This window comes from Elaeis guineensis, chromosome 6 (assembly GCF_000442705.2).
Source record: "Elaeis guineensis isolate ETL-2024a chromosome 6, EG11, whole genome shotgun sequence".
NCBI lineage: Eukaryota > Viridiplantae > Streptophyta > Magnoliopsida > Arecales > Arecaceae > Elaeis > Elaeis guineensis.
In genome coordinates this window covers 120,323,339-120,341,917 of record NC_025998.2, presented here as the reverse complement: position 1 = coordinate 120,341,917, position 18,579 = coordinate 120,323,339, and the positions used below count along the sequence as shown (strand labels likewise).

The 18,579-nt window shown below is 36.0% G+C and overlaps 1 protein-coding gene across 2 annotated transcripts; it reads left to right on the top strand.

Annotated features, from left to right (window-relative positions):
- The first annotated feature begins 1,041 nt into the window (after positions 1-1,041).
- LOC105046744 (uncharacterized) lies at positions 1,042-16,868 on the top strand. 2 transcript variants are annotated; one of them, XM_010925435.4, is made up of 10 exons: positions 1,042-1,508; positions 1,632-1,736; positions 3,333-3,394; positions 3,479-3,562; positions 3,647-3,678; positions 3,822-3,903; positions 8,067-8,295; positions 11,074-11,301; positions 12,499-12,791; positions 16,252-16,868. In XM_010925435.4, exons 1-10 carry the CDS (start codon positions 1,485-1,487, stop codon positions 16,598-16,600), a joined length of 1,488 nt encoding a protein of 495 aa, XP_010923737.1. In that variant the 5' UTR covers positions 1,042-1,484; the 3' UTR covers positions 16,601-16,868. The 2 variants fall into 2 exon arrangements, with proteins under 2 accessions (XP_010923737.1, XP_029120879.1); XM_029265046.2 differs by lacking the exons at positions 1,042-1,508; positions 1,632-1,736 and having other exon boundaries at positions 3,327-3,394; positions 3,822-3,889.
- The last annotated feature ends 1,711 nt before the right edge of the window (positions 16,869-18,579 follow it).

Here is an 18,579-nt window from a genome sequence, read left to right as displayed (position 1 = left end):
GAATGGGCTCACATTGAACACTTTAATTTCTTCAAAACAATTGCATCGGAGGTGCAACTTGTCAAGCTGAAAGATGGAAGCGCACCAACGGTCGAAAGGACAGCATCAGCATGTGGGCAGACTAGTTGGCCCAGCCCAAGGTCCAATGAGCCTTTTAATATTTGAACTAGAATTTCCAAATTATGGGTTGGCATTTGAGTATGAATGTTGGGTTGGACCAACCCTAATCTTCTAGGCCCAAAACCTACTATAACCTTCTCGGATCAGGCCGAAAGGCCAATTCAAAGTGGGTCCCTATCGTTCCATCACCATGCCAAGCTTAGCACATTATATATTGTGGATATAGAAAGGGAGATTTTCACCGCTTTTTAATGCATGTATAAATCTTTTTTCCTACAATAAAAATGATATTTGACATTATTTCATGGGACACGGATACGAAATAGGCCAGATATAAAATAAGAATAAGAATTTGGCATTTTTCTCGGGCCAGGAGGTGTTGATGATACGAATAGTATTTTTTTTATTTTTTTTTATTTTTATTTTTTAAAATAAATTATAAAAATAATTTTTTAATTTTAATTTAATTTTTTTATATTATTTTGATTTTAATAAATATTAAATTAATTTTTAAAATTTTTAAAATATTTTAATCATTTATTTACCAACAAATGAATGATGTTAACTTTATCACTCAATGAACGAAAATATCTCACACTTAAAGCATTATTTTAACTATTTATGCCTCACCTTTAATCATTATTGTTGGCCTAATCAAGATTGATGGTCTACTCTTTTTTTTTTTTTTAATGGTATAAATTGATGGTCCACTTTCTTCTTAATAGTTTGATCTCAAAAGGATATCCCAATAGACTCCGGCCACATCAAGAATTAGGAATCATCAGATATATCCTGACTTAGGCTGGTTTCGTATTTCGAACCATGACATCTAAATTACGATGGAACAACTTGCATTTCATCTAAGTATCATGAAAAAATAATTTTTTATATTATTTATGGCTTGGTCTAAGCTCCCATTCCAATTCTTGCGGTGTTCCGATCACACTATTCTATAAGCGTAACCCAGAAACCGAAGATGCGTTAGCGTCTCATATCATTCAGTGCCATTCTTTTTGTTTGTTAACGGTTCCATACTATTCATAGAGCCATTTACTGAATACTATGATTATAAAATATTTTGCAAACAATTTTTTTTCTCATTCTTGGTAGTTGTGTGAATTTTTAGATCCAGTTTTAGGTTGAAGTTGCTGCATGCACTATGCCTTGGGGGCATAAAGGATTTAGAAACTGCAACTAATTATGGAATAATTCAATAAAATTTCGTCGACGATAACGCCACCCGCTGGTCCCGAAGCCGACCTAACAGTCCAACGCCAAACGCGCTTCCTTTCCGGGGAAAAAAATCCACCAAAAACCCTAACTCTCTTCGTTCGCGTGGGACGGTTCTTCATTTCTTCTCACCGATGGCCTCCAATGGAAGCTCTGCGGTAGGCCTTTCTCTAGATCCTAGGGTTTCCTATCGGCAATTATTAGTGTTTTTACCCAGCTCGACCGATCCAGTTTGAATACGAAAAATACGGGTTTTTTGGGTTTTCTTTTTGTGATTTCAGATGGTGGGTGATGCGGAGAGCAGCTTGGAGAAGATCAAACGGCAGCTGACGTCGGGCTCGGGGAGGTATCTGCTGCAGGGCCCGCTTCTCAAGCGGTCCGAAACGGTGTGGCCTCGATCTCTTGTTATTTTATCGGAATTGGAGTCGTAGTTCCTACATTTTGCTCTTTTTAATGTGAAAAATTGGATTGTCCTGGAATTATTACTTGATCTGTGGCTTTAAAGGGGATTTTATTACCATTCTGATAGACATTTGAATCTTAGACCAATCAGTTCAAGCACATAGAAAGTCAGAAATGTAATGCTGCAAGAACTATTATCACGGAGTTGGTGTATGGAGAATTCTCTGGTGTCTTTGGGTGTTGACAATTGTTGCTTATGAAATGTAATAAGAGAGGCTTTTGTGTGCATCATCAACAATTAACAACATTCTCTGCAAGAGGGTTTGTTAAGGATTGCAAACATGATTTCATTCTGAAACCTGAATTGACTTGGAAGTATGTAGTGCTCAGGTATGAATTCCATGGAGAAGTTTTCTTAAGTTGAGTTGTCATGTACCAGTTCTGGCACATTCTACAGGAATTTCACAAATTTTTCTCATATAATGTAGTATTTAGAATTTCACTGGGGTATGCTTCTTCCACTGTTGCATTCTTGTGATCGGGATCACTTGGTATTATGCTACTTTGTTGAATTGGATAATCTGAAGCTCGGTCCAGTTGAAATGCTTAAACACTTCATCCATCTTTTCCCTTTACATGAGAATTCGAGGAAATTCATCATTTTGATTAACAAGAACCATCACTACTGTGCTATGCCATAACATATGCCACTCCAAAATTCTTTCATTCAAAATGTAAATTACTCCAAAAATTTTTTACTCAGAGACAATTGCCTAACATTCCTCTGGTCTTTTACACCAGTTACAATGTTTGTTGGCTGATTATATAGGCACGAACAGATTTACAAGTGTGTGATGTTGTCAAGTAGGGGGTGTTGGATGTGTTGGTACATGGGCAACACGTACACAAGCTGCAACGAAATCATATTTGTGACCCTCTCTCTCTCTCTCGCTCGCTCGCTCCCCTACCTCCCTCATTTCGAGACTTCAAAGTTTAAAATTGGTCTTTTCCTTGAAATGGTTTCTCATGAGTCATGAGCAATCATGAGTAGAATTACTTGTTCTCATCTGCTAATTTCTTTGAACAGATGACCTGACTAACTTTGATGAAAACCAGCACACTAGTGCTAATAAATTGCACTCACCTCATACATATATATTGGAAGATACAGAAGAGATGAGCACAATTATCAGTTCAACAAAATTAAACGAGTTGATGTTCCATATGGTTCACATTACATAACTGAATGGCAATACTCGTGATATGGATTCATATTGAAGAAGGATTTATAAAGCACATACCAAGTAATTGAGGTTGGAATGGAAACAGCATTGATGTTTAATCCTTACAATATCTTTCCAAAAATGTAGGTTGATTGATGTATCCTAGATTTTCTTTAAACAGGCTTAACAAGCATTTGCTAACTTTGCTAAACTTGTTTTCCTAAATATTGTTCATTTGCAATTTTATTTTTTCCGCTTGTTACAAATATAGTCATCCTTGGTGGTTTTGGAGGTATGCTATGGAAGAGCTCCAATGTGGACAAGCTCTGACAATGTTTATTCTCATATATTTAACAGCTGAGGAAATGGAATGAGAGATGGGTGATCTTGGACCCAACATCCGGAAAAATGGAATACAAGTATGTTAGCTTGGCAAGTCTTAGAAAAGTTTCTACCTTAAAACCCTGCGTGGCTCATGATAATTTACCATTTTATTGGCATAGGACTCGGAGAAATGAGACTGTTGTCAAGGGAACAATCATATTTGATTCAAACAGTACCATCACTGTGTCCCCTGTGAACTTCCAGTAAGACTATCTATGCGCCCATTGTTTGATTATACATTGCATTTACATAAAAGCTCTTAACTATTCTTGTTTTGCTTCTTGCAGTGGGCTTCCAAGATATGATGGCTGTTGTTTTTGTATCCATTTGCTCTGATTTTGATTGAGTACATAGAAAAGTATTAACTGTTTCTGATGTTCCTTTGCTTCTACTAATACCTGTTTGGTTATTACTAATGCAAGGTTTTAGCACATTTCTTGGGTTTCTTAACTAGCCCTCTAGATATCGGAACTCCACGTAAGAAGGACTACTTTCTTTGTGCTGAAACCCCTGGTGCTGCAAGAGCTTGGGTATCCACTTTACAGTAAGCTTGTGGAGCTACAACTTTTCACTATATCAAAGAAATGATGCATTATAAAAGAAATTTTTGTTTTCATTTATGCCGTTTCACCTTCTATTGTTTAGATTATGTAGATGTACCATTTTGGTAGACCTACAGGTCGCCGGGCATGCAACAGAATTTGTGATTGATAAAAGGGAACATGCACTTTTAGTGTTAATGTTACTGTATATTGAATTTCAACCTAAATTAGTGAAAACAAGCATGTCCCTGCTGATTTATGCCCCAATGCAAAACATCTGAACTATACCAATTTAAGACCTTATAATGATTGGATATGGCTGGACGAAAGCTTCTGGTAGACATCATTTGTTTTCATTATATTATAATTTTTATTTTGATGAACTATTGTGAAGCTCTCATGATATAAATGAATGATTAACATTAATTATATGTATCCGACCCAACAACATTGTGGTGACAATATACAAAATTTCTCGTACCTTGCAATCTTCATTGTTGATGCTTATGTAATTATGATTCCTTTTTCTTCAATTTTAATTAATGAAGCCAAATTAGTGTCCAAGGTATAAAGTTATCTTCAAAACTGTTTCCTAATGTCTTGTCATCTGGTTTTTGGATACCTTATGTTTGTGCTTGATTAGGTTCATCTTTTAACTGAGCTTTCTTGCCAGTTGGTTTTTTGATTGCTAACAATCTGGTTTAGTGATAGATAAGGGCAGCCCTCCATTTTAGACTCAACTTCTTTTTGAGATAATCACACAATTATAACCTGCTTGAACTTGTCTATATTTAAAAAGCAACCATGTTGCTATCCTCACCCATTTTGTCTCTATTTATCTTCATTCCCTATGATTACTCATTGTTTTTGCATTCAGCAGGTGTATTGTGCATGTACATGCACCACGCTCTCATGCATGCCTAAGGTGTTTGTACATGCAGATATGTGGATGAGCAACTCTTATATAAAGTATTTGTCTAACATAGATTTGTAATAATTCTAAATAATGTGTCAGGAAAAAGAGCTGCAATGGTTTTAAGTGTGGCTGAACTATTCAACATATAAACCATTGTTGTAGATGAAACTGTCCCATGGAATACCTGTAGTTGAGGTGGAAGGGTAACTGACAGATGTTGAGGTGGAGGCTGTCAATGTCAACTAGACTGAGCTGTAAACCTGGCAAGAAAGAGGTGGAGGGTTGGGTGGAAGGAAGGAAGAGGAGAGAAGGGGAAAAAGACTACTCCCTTTATTTCATGAAAGAAACTAGGGAAGGTTATGTGATCCATCACAACTCCCGGGTATCTTAGAGACTTGGATGTTAGAAAGAGATCTAATGGGTGAGAGAGTTACTTGGGAGCAGAGCCAGCTTTTAAATCAACCTTTTCTCACCCAATAATGCTCTCAGCCATAAGATCTCAATCTAATGGATGAGATAACATTACCTGTATCTTTAAATTTCTAAACTTTTTATAACTTGTATAAATGAAATGTTAATCAAGTATTTCAAATATTTTAGTAACAAAGGATATACGTTATATTTTGTCTTTTATTTAGAAATTATGTGAAGATTATTGAGCCAAACAGAAGCGAGCTAGGTGTATCTCATGTTTGGCTTGTTTATTTTTTGAGGTCAAAACTTCGGTTCAAACTTGGTTCCTTTATTGTTCAAGTGAGCCTACAGTGAGCCAAACATAGCTGCTCATGAATATCTCATCTATTTGACAGCCCTACGGCCAGCCAGTTTGCTTCTCATTTGAGCTTTTCCATAATTCAATCATGGGTTTTGGGTTATCTCGCATTCATCTATATGGATGAACTCAGGGCCCATTCTTTTGTAGGTAAATATCATGGAAAAATTGATGAATTTTTTTATTGACCAATTTATCGATATTTTCATGCATTTCAAGATGGGTTAGTTACTTTTTCATGAGTAGCATTTATCCATGAAATGAGAAAAAATCTTATCCACTTAAGGGGTGGCTAAATCATTTACCCATCAACCGAAAAAATAAAATTTTTAATTCATTTCTAATATACCCTTAACTTTATAAGAATAATATAATATAATATATTATATTATATTACTATATATAATAATATTTATATAATATATTATACTATAATATACTATAGTATAGAATATTATATTATAATAAATTATTATAATACAATATAATATACTTAATTACTATAATATAATATAATAATATAATAATAATATAATATATTATCCTATATTATTATATATAATAATATTATATAATATATACTATTTTATATCAATTTAAGATATGAGTATAATATAATATATATTATTGTAATATATAATAATATAATTATATATAATAATATATATATTATTATATATATAATAATATTATATAATATATATTATATTATATTAATATAATATAATATATATTATTATACTATATTATTATAATAATAATATATAACAATATAATAATATAATATATTATTATAGATTAATATAATATAATATAATATGTTATAATATATTATAATATAATAATGTAATAATATAATAATATAACAATATAATATATTGTATTGTTATATATAATAATATTTATATAATATATTTTGTAATATATTATTATATTCTATATTATTATAATATATTATAATTATTATAACAATAATATAATATATTATATAATATCATTATATATAATAATATTTCTATAATAAATGGTATTATGGGAAATATGTATAGATCTTAGTAACTTATCCAGAAAACTAGTAATGCAAGAGAACATAGATAATAGATTTCTGAGCCATTTTTCAATGCATAAACGAACATGGATAAATTATTTTTCTATCTAAATATTGCCAGAAAAATACTTACCCAAAAAAATACAGATTCCTAGGTAAATTTTTTAGCCTCAAAAGAACGGGCCCTTAACATTTTCCACAATTAATGATTGATGTATATAGATGTAAGAACCTTACATAGAACAATGATGGAAATGCCATTTATGTGTGTGGAACAAGGGGCATGGTGCTAATAGATATTGACAAGATGGGCATTAATATAAAATTCAAGAACGTTCCAGCAGTTGCTAAGGAAAGTCAATAGCCTATGATGCACAAGTTGTAATAGATACCTAACTAATTCCGAAAGTTTAGGTAGACTGTGTATATAGGCCATATTGATAAATAAAAAAAAATATTATTATTTTTACCCCTACTTTGAGCTATCTAAATCACAAATAGCATATGTTTTAAAGTTAACATGTAGAAGATCTTTTCAATGGGAAATAATAAAAACTAAATGTATTGAAGAAAAGATTATGGACCTATATTGATGCAAATGGCATGAAATAACTCAAAAATAGATGGATGGAAAGCAAGGGTTAGATTATGAGACAAAAGCATCAATGAAGAATTCTGTGCACATTTGTTGGACAGCATATTCAATTGCTCATAAGATAGCAAATGTTAAAGAAGTTTTATTCATGCCAGAGTCTAATCCACTTGAATTTTGTTGTCACCATGGTTAACATTCTTTCCTGGTAATTCATTTGGCCACATCAAGAGGTGCCCCCAGTTATAAATTCTTTGTGAAGATGGTTAGTGAAAATATGAACTGCTGAGAGGGCTAGTCTTAAGCTTGCAAACTAAACTGGGTAAGCAATGTCTACAATTACCTGTCCAGTCATCTCTATTTTTCTGCTTGCATCTTAAGCCTTTTATGTTAGCAAGCCTTATACCACAAAATTTAGTAGACTGCATCATATCCAAGTGTTAATACGTGGAGTTTGTATTTAAGTTTTAGGTGCGTGTAATGCATATGCCAGTTTAGTGGCCTACTGTGCACAGATTTTTTTTTGTTGTATATCATCCATATTTCGTGGCCTACTGTGCGCAGATTTTTTTTTTTTTTTGTTGTATATCATCCATATTTCAGTACACTTATGGGTCTCCTGTTCATAACTTGGTCCCTTTTTCGCTATGTAGCTTTAGATATTGACATGTGGATCTCAAGCTGGGTATATTATTTTTGTCGAAAGCTACACTTTAACATAATTCAATTCTCAAAGGGCTTTATTCGGTCCATTTTTTCCTTAGCATTTAATTGTCATCTTTGTTTGTAATCTCTTAGCGTGCAGTTTCTTTTTGTTTTTTTTTTTTTTTTGCACAGTGCAACTCAGTTGGTCCTTCGGGCCCATAAAGAGGCAGTTAATTCATTGAGTGGGAATGGCTCTGCAAAATTAGGAACAGTTGCTGCTGTAATTGCAGCTGCCAACTCAACTGCAGTGGAAGCATCCAAAGAAATAGAAGCAGCAATGAAGATATCTATGAGAGCAGCTTTGGGCTTGTTGACAAATAAAACAAGTGAAGGTCACCTGGATGATCTGACAATTATGAAGGTACGTGCTGTTATTGTTCATCCTTGTTTTAGGTGGTGGTTTTATAAACCAGATATCATGAATGCTTATCACTAACCTTCATTTATTAGCTTCAGTTTGGGTGATCTGAATTATGAATAGTATTCCAGATGTATATGTACTGCTGGGATTTGAATGCCTTGATTCACAATATCAGCTTGTGACCATGGTCCACAACAATAGATCTTCTGGTGATCTTACATCAGCAACAGGAGAGTTTTCTCCCTTTTTTTTTTCGTTTTTCTTTTAAGATATTATTGGTATCTTACTGACTTGTCAATGATCACATGGGATCATATCCTGGTCATAGATTTAATGGATATGATGATTGTATGAGTTAAGATTGCTTAGCTGGTGGTATAAGCAGTTGTGCTTGCAGGCTAGTTAACCTCTGACAAATGGAAAAGGTGGGGATTGACATGAGACTGACTACTGATTGTAGAAGGGAGACTTATATTTTGTCATGACTGCTGATATTTTTTGATGATTTGTTATATGGAGGAAGATTTCAGAAGAGAAGGGACTAATATTGAGTTTGAATTAATAAGATCAGGAACTGCAATTTTACTAAATGTAGGAAGGAAACTGAGACTCCAACTAATAAATATGGCCAAGAGATACTTTGTGTGACCTTTAATTTATCATAGAATACTGATAGGCGAAGGAAGACCTGATAGAGTGATATTCTAAAGCAGATGAAGAGGTGAATTCAGGGCATTGGGTCATAGGTGCATGCTTTTGAAATAAAATGAAATTTTCAAAGAGTAATTAGACTGACATCCAAGGTATGCTGAACCGGTACTGTCGATCGGATCGACAGGACAGTGGTATGGTTCGGTACGGTTTTGTACTGTACCGAACCGACGAAGGCAAGCGGACCTGAACCGGAAGAAAAAAAGAGAGAAAGAGAGAGAAATAGAGAGAGAGAAAGAGGAAGAAAGAAAAAGACGGAAGGGAAGGAGCCGGCGGGGCCGCCGGACGGCCTCCGGCTGGCTGCCGTGGTCGCCGGAGGGTGCAGTCCACGCGCGCGGTGCCACGAGCGTGAAACAGGGGCGTCGCCCTTGTTTCGCAAATTTTTTTAAAAAATCTAGTTTTAAGTGAAGTCGGCAAATAGTTTGCCGGCTTCACGATTTTTGTATTTTTTTTTTTAAAATCTCTTAAGTTGGCAACTAGGTTGCCGATTTCATAAGTTTAAAACAAAAAAAATAAAAATAAAAAATTGAAACAGACGGTCGTCTGTTTCGAAAAAGAAGAAGGGAGCGGAGCCGCGGAGGGGCTCCGCCCGCTCGACCGCCCTCAGGCCGTCGGCGTCGGCTCGCCGGCCACCGGGGCTCTCGCGACAGAGACGCCGTTTGTCTGGTAAGTCCCTCACCCCCCCTCCGAGCTCTCTCTCTCTTTCTCGCTCTTTTGAAAGTTCTATCGGGCGATACAGGGTTCGGAAGCCCTCCGACGGCCGCAGCCGGCCACCGCCGGCCTCCGACGGCTCCCACCTCCCTCTCTCTTCTCCTCCTCTCTCTCTTTCTCACTTTTTCTTTTTTTTCCTTCCTTACCGCCCATGTATCGAATTTACCGACCGAATCGTGCTGGTTCTCCATCGGTCCGGTACAATACGGGGTGTACCGGCCGGTTCGGTATGGTATGGAAAATCTTGCTGACATCACTTATGGATCAGAGCATATTGGATATTCAAGAGGGCCTGTGCAGAATATGAATGATGTAGAGAATTCTGAGGTAGATAAATTATATAACTATATGTAATAGTGGCCTGAAATGAGCCATTATCAGAAGCATATGAATTGCACTATCTTTGGATACAGGGTTGCTACTCAAGACGGTATTGACATGTCTGTGAAGATCTGAGAAGGTCCTTGAACCAAAAGGGGCTAGGATTTGCGATAAGTGAGCTAGGTTGAAGGAAATATCTAAGATAACACAGATGTTGTGAAAAGTAAAAAAGTTTTCCAATAGTGGACACGGTCCTTAAATTAATTACTGCCCAAGAAGGATTGAAAAATGTACCTATAAATCTTTTGAATAAAATTTGTTAGTTATTGCTATGATTGTTTTAGTATCAGCTTTCAGGATTGATTAGGATGTATGGATTCTGCCTTTGCCACCAACAGGTGGCCCTTCTTGGGTTGTTCAAACTCTGTCATGTTGACCTGGAAATTTTTTTTTTCTTTCCCCCCTTCTGGACAAACTGAAGGCAAGTGCTACACTCTGTTTTTAATCCTCAGTTCACAACTATCAGTTCTTGATAAATAAAAGCTCGGTTTGTGTATAAATTGGCTCTCTATATACATTTCCACCACCAGCATTATTGGTTGATCATCTGAATGGTGCAATTGATTCTGTCTGATAGAGTTAGGATCTCCCTTTCCGAAGGTTAATATGCTTCCTAGGAGACTTTGCTGACCCTATGGAAAAATTCTTTGTTAAGTCATAGAGGCTGTTTCCGTGATTTGAACCTGTGACCTCCAGCTCACAATGGAGCAACCTTGCCATTGCACCAAGGCTCAGATGTTAATTACAAACTAATTAACTGATTTATTTATATTTACAGTCATTTGCATCTCAAGTAATTGCTAAGATCTCATGATATACTATGAGGAATTTTTCTAGTTGCTTATCTTGCTATGTTCGTTTCACCATGGCCACAATTTAGTGCTGTGCAAACAAACAGACTAAATTTAAGGATCCAAGATTCTAAGAAAATATATTTGATATATATGTTGGTGTATGCTATCTGTACTTTTACAGGAGACTCTTCGAGTGAAAGATGAGGAGCTACAGCAGCTAGCTAAGGACCTTCGTGCTAGAGATTCCACAATAAAAGTGATAGCAGATAAATTAACAGATACAGCTGAGGCTGCTGAAGCTGCTGCTTCTGCAGCACATGCAATGGATGAAGAGAGAAGACGTGCATGTGCAGAAATAGAGCACCTAAACAAGGATGCAGAGAAGCAAATAGAGTCATCCATGCTTAAGGTCACTAATATTTTTCAGCTATTATGGATGGAATTTTTTGGAAATTTCTCATTTTCTTAAAACAATAGCATGTGCTGTCCTGTTGTAGAGTACTAAACTTACTGATTATTGACTATTTGAAGAACAAGTTTCAGCAACTTGTAAATACAGCAACATATTTTCAACTATACTTTGGTAAAATTCTCTCTTTTCTATATGAATACAATTGCACTCTGTGTATTACATTATTTTCCAATAAATTCAATTGCTTTTCTGCTAATGATTTTAACCTTAACTTTATCTTGTGAATGCCAAATCCTTCTATTTGCTAACCACATGAATTTTGCCCCCATTCTTTGTCCATGCAGCATACTGTTCTCGCCCTTTTTTTTTTTTTTGGTGTGGATAATGTTTAATTATATTATCTTCAAAAAGTGAGGTCACATTTATGTTAGACACTAAAGCATGACAGCAGCATGTGATTTGTTTCTTATCCAATTCTAGAAAGTTCATCACCAGCAACTTGAAAAATATTTTTAGGTCTTGCTTTTTCAGATTCCTTGTTTTATTAATTTGGAGCCACTCAAGTCAAACCTTCCATGCCATAAGTCTTTCTCAACAAATCATCACCTGTTAGAGTTATACAAATCAAATAGGAGCTATATGTCCCTAGAGGTGTTAAATAATGAAAATAGCAGCAAGCAGCATTTACTAACAAGGAGAATAAACTATTTAGAGACTTTGTATTGTCTTCTAAGGTTTTCTTTCATAATTTATTTGTTCTTTTGAACAGCCTGAAGTTGCTAAACATGCACTTCCAACATTATTTTTCTGTATTTTCAAATTTTCCCTTCCAAGTTTGTCTTTACCTTGAATAACCTCCTAGACTGTTAAAGAGACAAAGAAGAATAAAGAAATGAGATTCATTGAATATAGCAGGAGTAGATTTAGTACAACCTTTGTTAAGAGGATAAATTTGAACCAATTTGGAAAAAGGAAAAAAGGTGAAGCACCCTGGTGGTTAGAGTTTGGTGCTGCCAGGGAGTTTGAGAAAACAGTAGCATAGATGATTCCTGAATTTGCAGCTTATGTTTCTTGTTAAGTTTCCATTCTTATACCTTTGCGAGTTATCTTTTTCTACTCCAGATTTCCAGTCCAATGAGATGTTTGCACAAGATGCTTTACCTTACTCTTTGCTAATATGTTTGCTGATAACAGTTGAGAGAATCTGAAGAAAAGGTAATGGCCCTAAGCAAAGACAGAGAGATATTACTGAAGCAGAGGGACTCTGCAGTTCAGGAGGCACAACTATGGCGTTCTGAGCTTGCAAAAGCTAGAGAACGTGCTGTGGTTTTAGAAGCAGCTGTTGTCAGAGCTGAAGAACGGGCCAGGGTTTCAGAGGCAAATGCTGAGGCTAGAATAAAGGATGCTGCAGAAAGAGCAGCAGCCACTGCAAAAGAAAAAGAAGACCTCCTAGCATTAGTAAATATCTTGCAATTACAAGTACAGAGGTTTAGTTTCTGACCTATTTCCTCTGCTGTATTTCTTGTAGTTTGGTCAGCATTTTTCAGTCATGTGCTTATGTCCAGGCCTTTTATATATTCATTTATTTTAAATAATATGTTTCTGGATAGGAAACACGGGCAAGGTAAGATTCATAAAACAAATCATAGAGCCAGCATTTAAGTTTGTATCTTTGCATGAATTTTTAAATCCTTGCTAAGGCTTTCATATACAGAGTCCAAATACAGAATTTAATTAGATGTCGTCTGCAAATTTATTGAAACAATGAAAAAGCATGTACTGACAACCCATCAGACACGTCACTTTTGTAGTTCATTCAAACAACTACAAGTTGCATCACATTTAAACTTTCATATAAATACATGTGAAAGTATACCTGCATGGAATGCTTGTGGTTGGATGATGGTTGTGGATTTGCAGCACTGCACGTGCAATGTGTGCATATATCACTCTTTGGGCTAAACATTTTAATTGCATGCAAAGCAGTGGATTCAATATATGCTCCTGTTCAATTTTACTGGTTCTCATAATTGTTAGTTTCTGTTGCAGTCTGTTAGTCAAAAGTTAAACTATTGCCATACCTCAAAATATAAAGTAACTACGAAAAAAAGAGAGAAAATTATAGTCCTAGATCTTTCCGTACAAATTCTATGATCCCAAGTTACATATTCCAAGCTTGATCAACTTGAGAGATCAAGTCCTAATTATTAAATTTTCAGTCAAGACTGATCTGTTTCAATTGAAATGGATTGGTTTGAGCTGGACATCCAGAAATGTTCTGGCCAAGACTGACTGAAGCTTTTGCTTTTTGTTTTGCATATTTATTTGACCACTCATTTATCCAAGGCTCTAATGATCTAATCCATGTTATTTTTGTCTGAACTTTGTTATCGTGGAAAGTAGGGTGCAAACTTGTTGCGTGCCCTTTTTTTTTCTTTGACTCATGGTGTTTTTAAGTGATGAACAACATTGTAGTATGTAGAAGTAAGGATGTATATGCATGTATAGCAACTTAAGTTATTTTGCAGAGTGAGAAATGTAATTAACTTTGTGTGCATGTTTACTTGTCCTTTTAGTTAATGCAGATTGGGTGATATTTGGTATTATAGTTAATAGATTAATACATTCATATGATACAATTAATTAGGGGTGGTAACAGATCGGGTCAATCGATACCCGTGTCCGCCCCGTCAGGGAAAAAAAAAATCATATTCATACCTGTCTTGGGCCGGGTTAGGTCAGACTCTAAGGATTGGTTGGGTCGGATCGTGTATACTCGAATCCACTCTTATTTCACCTTTCTCTGTTCCCCATCTTCGCTGCTGCCCCACCGCCGCCCACCACCCCATCCCCAAACCCTACAAACTATCATGCTTCCACCAAGATTGAGCTCTCAAAACCTCAAGGGACCAACTCACACCACCACAACTCGCACAAAAACCCCAACCAGAACCTATAAACCCCTTCGATCTCCCTCAGGTGTTCTCCTTCCCCATAGATCTCCGAAAAAGAGAATGAAATAAAAAGAAAAAGAAGCAAAAAGGAAAAAAGAAGATCAATCTATGTGGGAAAAGGTGTTACCTTTTAATTTTTTCCATTTTTCCTTTGTTTTGGTTGATTTTTCCTATGTTTTTTCCTTGGTGTTTCCTCTGTTTTTTCAATCCTCAGGAGTCTTAGTCGAGTAGGAGATTTGGATCAGCCGAATAGGAAAGCTTGGACGATGGCTAGGGTTTTGTTAGAACCCTAGCTGCTGGCCCACTGCTAGGGGTGGGGGGATGGCCTTAGGCGGAGGTGAGAGAGGGCGAGGAAAGTGGGGCGGTGGTGGGGGGAGAGGGAAGGCCTCGGGGCAGCGGGGTCGTCACCGTCGGCCGTTGGGGGCTTGGTGGAGGTCATAGAGGGCGGAGAAAGGACGGCAGCGGATTGGCAGCGGCAAACTAGCAGTGGGCAGACCGACGGTGGCAGTGGGGACTCGGGGAGAAAGGAGAGTGGCAGTGAGAGCCGAGAGGGATGGGTTGGGTGTGGGTGTGACCGTGAGAGGTTAAACGGGGTTAATGCCTTAACGGATTATATATATATATATATATATATATATAAAGAGAGAGAGAGAGAGAGGTCGGTTCGGGGTAGGGTATATCATTATCGGTATCCGATCCAAACCTGCTTCGGATATTTTTTATAAAACCTATACCCGTCTCGGATTTTAATCGGGTTGGGTAAAACCCGTCCCGTTCAGGTTGGGTACCCGGCGGGTTGAATCAATTTGCCATCCCTATAATTAATGCGTAAAGATTCGATTTATCATGAAATTACCCAACTATTTAAATTATGACTTTAGATGACTTGGAAAATACAATAAAATTGTTTAAAGTAACTTGCCTTGATTTATTCTATTATTTTTTTTATTTTTTCCGTCTTTTTTGTTTGGAACTCTGAAACTTGGAGCCAAACTCCCAAAATCACTGTAATTGAAACTCTGACTAGGTCATCAAAACTGAAACTGAAACCGATCCTTAGTACCATGATTATAACTGACTAGGTTTATCTTGTGTATCTAAGTGTGGCTTCAGATTTTTTTTTCCCAGTGGTTTCTGTGTAGTTGTACATCTTCTGCCAAGTGCAATTTCGAACACCTCCTTAACAGGTGTTGCTTGCTATATTATTGAACTTTTTTACAACAATCTAATAAAGAAAACATGTGAAAGTTCAGATGAGTAGTTGCATGTTGGGCTTTTATAGGCTTGTTTTAGAAGTATTGCATTGAAATTAGTACGGCTATTTTCCCTGCAACGCCACAGAGGTTTTCAGAATTTTTTAGGAAACTTTGGAATTAAAATACAGAAACTTTTATAGTATGCTAAAAACACAAGCTCATGTAGCCAAATCACTTCAAGAAAACATACATGATTAGCTTCACAAGTTTCCACATTTACCATGATCATGCTCTGTGTAGTTCCAAAGATGCTGCTGGCGCCACAAATTTTGCACAATTAATTGCTCTATCTCCACTTAGGACCGTGAATGATGGTGAATGGGTAACAACTAGAAGCACCATGTCTGCAATTTGAGCAGAACGTTGGGGCAAAGAATTGTCAGAGTGCAATATCATAAAATAAACTGAAAGTTTATTAAAAGGTGGCTATCTGAGGGATCAGATTATGACCGAAGAATCTGATGGTTCATGGGCATCATGTTAGCCATGTTATCTTTTGCTACATTCATGTGAGACATCATGTTCAACTCATATGAGCATTGGAATGTGCTCGCCAAAGTTCAGTTGGCATGTTTATGAGATTAGAGACAGTTTCTGATCACGGGTCATTGTTTATGGTTTTGCTCAACTATGGACATTTAGTCCTAATCTTTAGTTATTTCATGATTTCATGCTTATTATATAATTTTTAATCAAATGTTAGAAACTTGAAAATAATACTGTTCTTTTCTTGTCAGACAACAAAGCAACACCAAGCAGTTCCTTGAAAGATCGGAGTCGTGCTCTGGCACTGATGGCACTCTTCCAAGGACAAAGCATGTAGACTTATCAGAGGATGATGTAGATAAAGCTTGCTTGACCGATTCAAGATCAGTTCCTGCGAATAGTGTAGCCCAATTGGGAGTTGATGGAGTTGAAATCCATTCTATTGGTGATGCTGAGTGGAATGATATCCAGTCCATGGATGCAAGGGTAGCTGATGTAAGGGAGATCGCCCCTGAAGCAGAGCAAAGCAGCTTGGACATTCCTGTAGTGAGGCCGTCCGTTGATGACCATCAACATAGAGGCAACCCTTCCCAGCCGTGATGTTTCTGTGAGCTATTTATTGAATTTCAGTGATGGTGGTGACTATGGGGCATTGTATAACTTAATATTAGTAAATAAAGGTGTTGGAATATGATCTGCCAAGGGAATTCTTTCAAATCTTTATTTGATTGTTGGGATAAATTTTTAAGGAGCTGCCAGGTACCATAATTTGAAAATCTGCTAGATGGGTTGTTTTTTGAAGGATATGTTTTTGATATCAGATTTATGGTCATTGAATGAAATTATACAGGTGAATAAATGTCTTGTAGTCTTGATTTGTCATGATTGGGAATTTTCTTGTGGTTTATCTCTTGATGCCCTAGTTAGGGTTTTGCAGCTTCAAGCAATATGTGACAGATCCTATATTCACATAATTCTGATTGCAGATCATGAAGATCCAATCAGTGGCAAGCACAAATTAAATAAGCTATATATGGTGATTATTCTCTATCCTTAATATGTACAGCCTTCAACTGTTATCAAGTCCATTGTAAGAGATGGATGGGGGGACCGTGGTCTTAATGACCAGATAGATGGCAAGGCAGCCTGTGTAGCTATGTGTCACAGAAGCTAGGCTGAATTTGTAAACCATAGATATGCTTTTAGAAAGCATTGGTAATTCGTTTTGGTGAATTAAAGAGAATATGCAAAATGTCCATGTGGATTTGAAGAGACTGAATGATTAGGTTCAAGAGGATTTTAAGGGAAGGAGGAAGCTGGATGGTTGAGACCACTGATATGCACAAATTTTAAGTGTTTTTTTTTTTGTTTATGGAACTTGTCGTACATAAAGAAAAAAAAAGTTAAAATCAGAAAAAGCACATTTGATTAAACTATGTCCTGATCTTCCATGATTACCAAATAGTATATTACATATTAAACATTTGAGGTACGATCATATCAAAATTTACACCTTTTGTGCTGCTTCATTTACATCCATCGCTATTGACAGATATTTTCTTTACCCTCAACTCAAATCCAATCTTATACTTTGGTTAAAAATTTTAGATATAAAAATGAAAAAATTTTTGTGTATCGCAGGCAGTGTAGAACCACGCACATAATCCGTGATGATTAGTTTTTGCATGAGATCGATGAAATTTTTTTTTTTTTTTTTCACGCAATGTATTTTGGTTCCATGCATGAATTAATCACTGCAGACAGTGTGTGTGTTTTTGCACCGTTCACAATGCACAAAAAATTTCTCTACAAAAATTCATTATAGCCTTTATCCATGCAAGCTTCCTCACCATTTACTCTTGGATATTTCATTATAGGCAATTGGATATCCTATATAGAGCTTCGTAGAATAGCTTTTATTCATTTTGTTGCAGAGGCTGCTTCAACATTGTCTGCCAGGCTATCAGCTGCCACATAAATACTAGAATAACGCCAACATGAGTGGTTAAAACCAGTGTGAGGATGAAGCATCACCATTTTTTTGATGATTGGCAAGCAAATTAGAAGGGTCAAAACTCGAAGGCAGATTAAATAAATGTCCTGGAATTAGCGTATCCAATATTACTTTTTGTTCTCGTCAAGCAAAGACAAAACTATACATGCTTATCTTGAAGCCGGTTGTCTGCAATTGTCATTGGAGAAACAACTAAAAAATAGTGGAAGAGTTATTAAAGTGATCAAATAGAGATTTATTATCCCATAAATTTGATTAAACCTGTGTTAGACTTCATGCATATAAATACTTTAATATCATTTGAAAACATATATTTAGTATGATATTAAAGTAACTAGTATTTGTTTTCGAATGATCCAAAGACAAAGGAAATTGAAAGGATCTATTAGTCACCTTTTTTTTTTCTTTTTCTTTTCTTTTCTTTTTCCTTCTTATCCTCATAAAACATGCCAACAATGCAACAACAAAACTGCAATCCCTATTTACAATAAAAGCATGTATCTAAATAGAAATAGGGCTCCATATCAACTAAGCATATCTAAAATCAAACCTCCCGAAGCCTTCA

Bases quoted from the DNA above. Each gene is read 5' to 3' on its own strand.
- LOC105046744 (XM_010925435.4), top strand. From the start codon at position 1,485: ATGGCCTCCAATGGAAGCTCTGCG. The intron at 1,509-1,631 runs GTAGGCCTTTCT...TTGTGATTTCAG, and splicing joins CCTCCAATGGAAGCTCTGCG to ATGGTGGGTGATGCGGAGAG. The intron at 3,563-3,646 runs GTAAGACTATCT...TGCTTCTTGCAG, and splicing joins GTGTCCCCTGTGAACTTCCA to TGGGCTTCCAAGATATGATG.